Here is a 9,361-nt window from a genome sequence, read left to right on the forward strand (position 1 = left end):
TCTTAAGTCCTGTGGGTTTCGGGTTTTGTACAGGAATTGGATGCCAGTTCCGATTTCCATGAGAGTATTTCCTTCCTTTTCTAAGGTTCTTATAGTTTGAGGTTTTACATTTAGGTCTCTGATCCATTTAGAGTTGATTTTTGTGTATGGGGATACGTAGGGGTCTTGTTTTAGTTTTCTGCCTGTGGTCAGCCAGTTTTCCCAGCACCATTTACTGAATAGGTTCTCATCTCCCCAGTGATTGGTGGTGGAGGCTTTGTCGAAGATGAGTTGGTTGAGAAACAATACAATTTCTATATTGAAACAACACATGCATGCACAAGAAACCTTCTTTTTCAAGAATATAGACCTTTGAATATGAGAAATTTAATGAAAAAACAAAAGAAAAAATAAGAATATAGCTCTAGCTGCGGCATATATTAAACACATTAAAAAGTAAAGAATATGTGAAGAGAGCAATGACTGGAGAGATTAAAATAAGACAAGAACCATGTTGTAGACTCACGAGAGTGTGCTGAAAATTGAAGATATGGTTAATTAAAACATTTGTACCTGAGATTTAAAAATAACCCAAAGTGATTCACTAGAACATGAATGATTTGCAATTTGAGATGATTTGAACACTTATATACACTCAAATATGTGAAATTGTCCAAGTAGAAAGTCATTCCCATGGCATACCTCAAGACATTCAAGAGCCTGCAAAGCAACAGGATTCAGGTTAAAATGGCCCTTACCAGTCCTCTCAGGCAATTGGTAAAGGGAAAAAGAACAAGGCTTTAAAGAATATTTTTGTAGGATAGATGGAAAGTAAAGAATATTTAATGTCAAAAGAGTTACCAGCAATTGAACAGAAAAAATGTCAGCTTGATGAAACAATCTTCTCCATTAATATGAGGGTGAAATTTGATGTTACAATATGATTACCAAAAGTATGAGAGGGCAAATGTCAAGAATTTTCCTGATGTTTTCCTCATGGCATTCTATTCTATTTTAGTCTCATGCATCAGTTATCCAAGATGTAATATCAAGTGGAATGTACTTGTTGGAAAGAAATAAAAAACTGTATCTCACAACACTGCACATGGTGGTAACGGAAATTTTCTTCATCACCTTTAATCTTTGTTCATACCATGATAAAAGATAACACGCCTATTTTTTTTTAAGGATGCTGCATTTTTCTCATTAGCAAGGAAATCATCAAGACTTAAGTATGAATGATGAAGTGCTGGAAAATCAACATGATAAGACCTATGGAAGTTAGTATTTGGGATCTTTGACATCTTATATTGTTTGCATTATCAGAAATCCAACATGATCATATCTGAATATTCTGAAATTTATGATTTTAGAAGTGTATACATATATATGAGCAAATTTCTCTTTGTATTATCTTTTTTCTTTTATTGCTTCATTATTTCTTTTCTAATTTCTGTTTCATAGTAATCTTTGCACTTTTTGGATTTATGATTGGTAAAATAAAAATTTAAGTGATCACATTTTGTTCTTGAAAAAGAAAACAGAATCCAAGAAAAATTTCTAGCCTTGGAGTATATATTTTAATGTTAAATACTGCTTAATTTGGAATATAAAATGTTCAATATTATGATGTAACAAAACAAAAAAATAAATTTTATAAGATGTTTTTGAAATTTAATTTTTGTCCTGATAATGTTACTCTTGAACATAGCATATCTGATTGTTGTAACATGATTGGCTATCATACAGATTTCTTTTTTAGTTGGGAGTCTCACTCTGTCATCCAGGCTGGAGTGCCATGGCACACTTATGGCTCACTGCAACCTTGACTTTCTGGGCTCAGGCATCCTTCTACCTCAGTTTCCCAAGTAACTGAGATAACAGGCACATGCCACCACACATGGCTGACTTTTCTGATTTTTTTGTAGTGTCGAAGTCTCACTATGTTGCCCAGGCTAGTCTTGAATTCTTGGGCTCAATTGATCCTTTTGCCTTGGCCTCCTGAAGTGCTGGGATTACAGGCATGAGCCACTGTGCCTGGGCTATCACACAGATCTAAATATAACTTGGGTCAAATCATACCTTCAAACAAAAGAAATGGACGTCTGATACAAAATGTTCAGGCCATAGAGCGCCATACTCCTTGACACACTGTAGATAGTTAAAAAGGTTCGTTGAACAGAACAAGAGCATTAAGCCCTGGGCCCGACATTTTTATAACCCAAGTATTGAGTACATTGATACATTCTACTCTTCTCTCATTATTTATGAGAACATCCAGGATCTGCAAATTAAATGTATTCCTCCCAATACAGTCCTTTTTGTGCTTTTATATGACCTGCTTCCTGTTCTCCCTCTTTATTGAAGTCCTGCTCCTTGCTTAGCCATTTCCCCCCTTCTTCTTGTTGTCCCTGATTGCTCTCTGTCTTCCATTGTTCCCTCTAATTCTCTCTGGCTGAAGGCAGCCTGGGTTTCTGGAGGATCCCATAACTGTTAAGAGCAGCTGTGTGGTGGCTCCCTTTGCCCTATTATGTAGGAGAAAGAATATCCAGCAAGCTCTTGTCTCAAGCTTACCAGGAAATATCTGAGGTTGAAAATCCAGGGCCAATATCAAGGTGACTGCCAAAAGAATTCCTCTAAGGAAGCCAGTGTTAACAAACATTATCCAAGAAGGTCTGTTGTGATCAGATAGTAGATAATTTCAAACAAGTTATGCATAAACCATATCATTTACAGTTTTGAATTCATTCATTCAGCATATATTGAGCACGTCCTTGGTATAATACTTTTTACTAGGCATTGAAGGAAATGTAATAATAAGAGCTGCCATTTATTAATTTCCTACTGCATACTAAGTACTTTACATCTGCTTTTTCTCATCCTTGCTTTGACAACACCAGGGTGTATCTCCATTTTAGAAGTGAGAAAATTAAGGAAAATAAGGAACCTGAAGGTCAAACAGGTTAAGTGATAATGTACTGACATGTTTGTGAGGCTTCAGAATGCATGCTGTTTCCACAGTATACCACCCTAAAAACTGGATCCTAATCCAGACATACCTCCCTGTAAATGAAAATAAAATTAAGTGTGATCATACATGATTGAATGTTCTGGAAAATCAGATAGGAGAGGAGATTATTTCAGAGGCTTGGAGCTGTTATTAAAGGCTTTAGGAAGAAAGCACACAAGGCAGTGAAACTAATGGCTATGCATAGTCCCCTGAGGAAAGCTTGGTAAAATTCTATTTTATATATTTACGTGCTTTTTCAAATTATTTTTGGAAGAAGGCAGTGCACAACTAAAGAAAAGTAGTTAAAAATGTAGTTAGTATTTGAATGCATGAAGTTGAAGCATATATATGAGGGTGGTCTTCAAAAAGTTCATAGAAAATGTGTACCATGAAAAAAACTATGCATGACTTTCAAAATTTTTTTTGCACCAAAATAAACTCAATACTAACTTGTTATGACATGTCTGAACAGAATCTGGTTTGAGGCACTAAGAAGGATAAGACATCCATTTGAAAAGAGCTCCTGTCAGAGCAACACACATTCTGTTAAAACTGAAGCAAGAACAAACATTAAATTTATGATGAAGCTTGAGCGGAAGAATGGTGACATAACTGATGCTTTATGAAAAGTTTATGAAGGTAATGCCCCAGAGAAATCAGAAGTTTACCAATGAATAACTCATTTTAAGAAGGGATGAGATGATATTGAAGATGGAGCACTCAGTGCCAGACCATCCACATCAATTTTTAAGGACAAAATTCATCTTGTTTGTGCCCTAATTAAAGAGGACTGACAGTTAGGAGCAGAAACAATAATCAACACCATAGACATCTCTATTGCTATGGTTTACACATTGTTCACTGAAAAATTACAGTTAAGCAAACTTTTCACTCAGGTGCCAAAACTGTTGCACCCAGACCAGCAGCATACAAGAGCAGAGCTTTCAATGGAAATTTTAAACAAGTGAGGTCAAGATCTTGAAGCATTTCTTTGAAGAATTGTAACAGGAGATAAAACTTGGCTTTGCCAGGGCAATCCTAAAGACAAAGCAATGGCTACTAAGAGGTGGAAGGTGGAAGTAGTCTAGTCAAAGCAAAAGCAGATTGGTCAAGAGTAAAGGCTATGGCAGTGATTTTTTGGGATGCTCAAGGTATTTTACTTGTTGACTTTCTGAAGGGCCAAATATCATCTGCTTATTATGATAGTGTTTTTAGAAAGCTAGCTAAAACATTAGCAGGAAAACATCCAGGAAAACTTCACCAGAGAGTCTTTCTCTACCACAGCAATGCTCTTCCCCATTCCTCTCATCAAACAAGGACTTTTTTTTTTTTTTTAGAGTTTTGATGGGAAATCATCAGGCATCTACTTTATAGTCTTGATTTGTCTCCTTCTGACTTCTTTTTTTGTTTCCCAATCTTAAAAAATCTATATAGGACACTCATTTTTCTTCAGTTAATAATGTAAAAATGATGGTCAAGTTCCCAAGACCTTCAATTCTTTAGGGATGGACTAAATGGCTGGTATCGTGGCTTATCCACCACTTGAAGGAATTTATGCTGAGAAATTAAGTTTATATGCATATTTTATCTTTTAATTATATTTTTCATGGACATTTTGAAGTTCTCTCACACATTTGTTTTTGTGGCTGTCATAACCTACATTAAATAATTTGCTTACAAATCAATGGTATGAGAATTCTTCATATAGCTTATGAATCTCAGGCCAGTAGCCAGACCAGCTATATGTTTTTCAGAACTCTTTCCAATGTCACTTTGTCTCAGAGAATCTCCAAAGAATGAAAAAAAAAAAAAAAGATTGTAGTTGATGGAAACCTAAGAGCATAGCAATACAGAAGCAGCTCTGTGTTTTTGAAAGAATCCTTCAAGGTAACATTTAGCTGTAGTTTCTAATAAAATTGAATAATATATCTAAATATGAAAATATGTAATTACTATTATTTGTGGTGTTGAAAAAAATTACTAGATTTGTATAATAAAAGAAAAGCCGTCAGTTAATAGAGTTCCTGTCAAAGCAAGTTAAACCTAGAGGCAAGGTTTAATTTTTTTGCCATACATTGATTTGATTTTTCTTCTACTTATTGAATGGGTCCCTCTAAATTATCAACTATATGTTAAAAATAAATTCTCAACACACTAAATTATAGAAACGTTCTTGAATCATGTGTGACTTTTTTCTGCCTCTAGGGGGAGTGTGTTTTCAACAATTCTGTCCTCAGAAGGTATTTTGTTGTGGGCCAGGAGCTTCACAGGGGTAATCTTAAATGTGACTTCAGGACTGGCTCAACCAGAGAGATGAGGCCCTTTGGAAATCTGAATGGACACTTACTTTAGACGTTGCTGCCATAATTCTAAGGGAGAAGGTTATAGAGATTGTTACAATGGGTGGAAAAACCTTCCTTCTGATAGCATTTATAGTGTATTTCAAAGAATCACACTGTAGGTTCTCTATCACTGCTGTTTTTCTGGTTGCAGAGAGGTAACATATGGACACTAGTTTCATTTCATAGAGCTGGAAAACAAACAGTTGAATACTAAAAAACTTGCTATCTTGTTTTAGTAACTTGAAGTTAAAAAAATATGGTTTGTGGATACTGATGAAAACATTTCTAAATCCTATAAAAAGTCTGTTAGTTTTTGTAATATCACCTTTAGGGTTAACATTGCCTTTCAATTGATTATTTTATTTTGCAGCATTTTTCTGTAACTTTCTTTTGTTTTCTTTCAACAATTGAAACCAGAAAGGGTGCATCCAGTAATAAGGTTAGCATGCTTTTGAATGTTAAAAAAGTGCTTCTCCCCACTTCCATTTCAGTGTTATAAAGAATTGAAAGGAACAATATTATAAAATTGAGTAAAAAAAGATGAGATATTTCTATTTTTTTCCTTTTTCTTTTTTCTTCTCTTGGTTCTTTTTTTGTGATTAAAGTTCTGCAAACCTTCTATTGTAAAATGATATTATTTATGAGTTTATGGTGCTGTAATAACCTCAAACCTTAGCTATATATAAAATAAAGTTTTAACATAAAGATTATTATTACTTAAAGTTGGAGTTAGCTTTGTGCCTTACCGTTGTTTACATGATGTAATTGGTGGTATACGGCTTATTTCAAATCTAATTCCATTAAAAATTTTTCTTAGGGTTTGAAGAGGTATTTAAGTATGCCATTTACACTCTTTGGGCCTTAATCAACCTAGAGACTGAGGGGCGTCAGGCTTGGTGACTTCTTATGTCCTTTCTGCCCCTAACATCTAGAACCCAGTGATATTTACACAAGCTTTCAGTTGGTGGCAAAGAAATCTAATTTGGTGGAAAGTAAACAAACCCATACTTTAAAATCCATATACTTAAATTACTTGGTGGGTCTTCCTATAATCTTGTGACTTTTCATTTTAAAAACTTTCTTTCAAATCCTAATTTTTGCACATTGGATTTTTTTTTTTGTAAGAAATGAGCTTCAACCTTTATTTCTCACAATATTAAAAAATGTACTTGGTTGGGCACAGTGACTCAAGCCTGTAGCACACTGGAATTTTTAAGAGGTGTTTTGAACCTCAGCAAGAGCATCGACACTGGCTGTCTATTTTGGGGGCTCTTCTGTTCCACGGAAGCTTCGTTTTCCGGGTGCTCTTTGGTGACAAGCTGGAAGTCGAGAGCTCCTATCCCAAGGCCACAGAGAGGCTACCAGCACTCACCCTAAGGTAAACGCCCTGCCCTGCTGGTGATCCGCAGGCGAGGCTGGGCAGCGTCTGGGACTGGAGAGGAGTTCACGCCCGGTGCCCGTGAAACCCCAGACTCTCGGAGTAAGCCCACACCGTACATGGCAGAACCGTATCGCGGTTGGCCGGATTCCCCAGACACCCAGCGGACCGCGGAGTAACAGGAAACCCCGGTTCCTTCATGCCTTCTGGCAACCGGTTTTGAAAGCCATTAAGATTCTTGGAATTTGAGATTTAGCTGTTGTTTTGTTGTTATATGTATTTCATAGGATATATATATATATATATATATATATATATATATATATATATACATCTCCTTTAGTTGCTGTGAAGCGCTAAATCTCAATTTCCAGTGTGTGTGGATTACCCTTGTTTGTGGAACTAAATCATTAAATTTCATATAGATGTCTGTTTTGCTACTGGTTGGTAGCTCTAATTAAATAAAAGAAAGTTATCGTAGCAGTTGGAAGCTCTTACTTACAGCGAAGATTTAGGGATCGCTGTGCATAATCTGAAATCTAAAGGATCCAGGGGTTCAAACATCACCTATATTTATATTTAAGGCGCCAGAAAGGGCGATAGGGAGAGTGTAGTGAACGCGGCGAGCGCTGACGCCCGACGTTGCCACATCCCTAGAAACCCCACATTGCCTAATTTGTCTGTCTTTTCACGGTCACTCTCGAAAGCCAGGGTGCTTTAGGCCCTAGCAGTTAAAAAAAAAAAAAAATCAGCGCCTGGGGCTGAGTGCAAGTTTCTGCCGAAAGAGGGCGTTGGCCTGAGACGAGTAGAAATTTGTGGACACGGACGGCGGGTCAAGTGAAAGACCATGTTAAAACATTTTCAATTCATTTAAATGTGCGGTGCTCAAGTGTCAGAATTCTCCCGTCCAATGTAGCACGCTCCCATTGCAAATGACTTGGGTGTGTTCCGCACGGAGGGTCCAGTTCCATTCCCGCCCGCCCCGTCGCCTGGCGGACTCCGGCAACGCTTCTCCGGCCACCGACGTCTCCAAAGCCGCTTCCAACCCGTCTCCACGGCTGTTGTGGCTGTGGTCAGTGGTAGGGCTGGGTTTCAGAGGCAGGACCTCCCTCGGCGTCGCGGAACCTGGGTTCTGCTGTCAGATCTAAGTCGGGTCTCTGAGCGCTCGGGTGGAAGGGAAGCGTGCGGTCCACACCCAGAGGACCCTCCCGGGAATGTTCTGGGGAGACCGTGCCTCCACTGAGTTACCTGGTTTAGCAAACAAAGCCCCGAGGCCGTCTTGGGGATGCTTTCCAAGCTGTGTGCCACTTCCAGAAGCCGAATGGTTCATCCGCCTTTGGGAGCAACAAGTTTCGCTTTCCTACTCTCAGCGCGCCGGCCGCGGAGGGTCTGTGCGCGGCCACCCTGGCACCGCTGCGATTCCGGCGCGGACCCGCGTGGCCCAGAGGGAGGGGACCGGCGCGGGGCGGAGGAGGGAAGGGTGCGGGGAACGCCCCGGCCGGCTGGGCATACCAGGTCGGCGATCGTGCCATCTACCCAGGGACCTCTGTCCTTGTCCCCTGGCCTTGCACCGGGGGACCGGGGAGGTCAGGTGCTGGCCCCAGCCGGCGCGTCAAGAAGGAATGTGGTCGGAGCGAGAGAAAGAGGTGAGAGAGGGACGGACCTGCGGGTTTTTGCACCGAAATTACAATTTCTGAAACCACCCCCTTCCCTCAATCCTGTTTTTTGTTTTTTGTTTTGCACGGCATGAGTGTGTGTGTGTGTGTGTGTGTGTGTGTGCGCGCGCGCGCGCGCATTTCTTTACTTTCAAACACGTTTCCTTTTTTAAAGCCCGGAGCTGGAGAGAGCTTGGCCAAGGAGAGGCGGGGTTCGCCGAGGCGCGCGGATCGGTGGGGGCTCCTGCTGGTGCAGACGTGGGCGGTTGCGGCTTTAAGGAAAAGGCAGAGGGCCGGCGGGAAGTGAGGGTCAGGGACACGGGAGCGTGGGCAGGGAAGGGGCGCGGGGAGGAGCCCTGATGTAAGAATGTTAATGAGAGGCTCTCCAGCCCAGCCCCCACTGCTCCCCACCCCCACCCCCCCCACCCGCTGGAAATACAAGCCCGGCCTCGGCGCGCCGTGTGTGTTGACACGCTCAGCCGCTGCCACGCTATTTAAACGCGGGCTATGGATCCAGGAACCCGCGCGAATCAATGAGATCAAACGCGAGGGAGATGCACCGTCAATTACAAGCACTTGGACAAGTCGAACTTTTTTTTTTTTCTTTTACAAATACGCTTTCAAAAGCAACCTTAGCAACGCCCAAAATAAGAAGCCACCTCTAAGCAAAGTGATATATGTATCAAGGGAGGGCGAATATATGTATTTGTGATAAGAATATATATGTATATTACAGACGCACAGGCTTACACCCGGTGAACTTTTTTTCCTTTTTTTCTTTTTTTAAAACTAGTGACACTGCAGAGAAGGACTCTTCGTCTCTGTCTTTGGGCGCGTTAGTGAAGGGGGTATTCTATTTTCTTTAAGCGCCCAAGGGGGCGCAGGGACCTCGGAGAGTAGAGTGGGGAGGAAAGAGGAAGGGTGGGTGGGGGGCAGAGGGCGAGTCGGCGGCGAGGGCAGGCGCGTTCCTGCGGCGCGATGCCGTCCCTGCTGGTGC

At 40.5% G+C, this 9,361-nt stretch overlaps 1 protein-coding gene across 1 annotated transcript in view; it reads left to right on the forward strand.

Annotated features, from left to right (window-relative positions):
* The window catches only part of NPR3 (natriuretic peptide receptor 3), an 85,145-nt gene that overhangs the window by 1,268 nt on the left and 74,516 nt on the right, over nt 1-9,361 (forward strand). The window contains exons 2-4 of the mRNA XM_021711884.1: nt 6,741-6,925; nt 7,626-7,781; nt 7,967-8,355. Of these exons, the coding sequence (XP_021567559.1) occupies nt 6,741-6,925; nt 7,626-7,781; nt 7,967-8,355 (730 nt within the window). The remainder of the gene's footprint in view (nt 1-6,740; nt 6,926-7,625; nt 7,782-7,966; nt 8,356-9,361) is intronic.

This window comes from Carlito syrichta, unplaced genomic scaffold (assembly GCF_000164805.1).
Source record: "Carlito syrichta isolate Samal-C Ts95f unplaced genomic scaffold, Tarsius_syrichta-2.0.1 Scaffold302842, whole genome shotgun sequence".
Classification (NCBI taxonomy): Eukaryota; Metazoa; Chordata; class Mammalia; order Primates; family Tarsiidae; genus Carlito; species Carlito syrichta.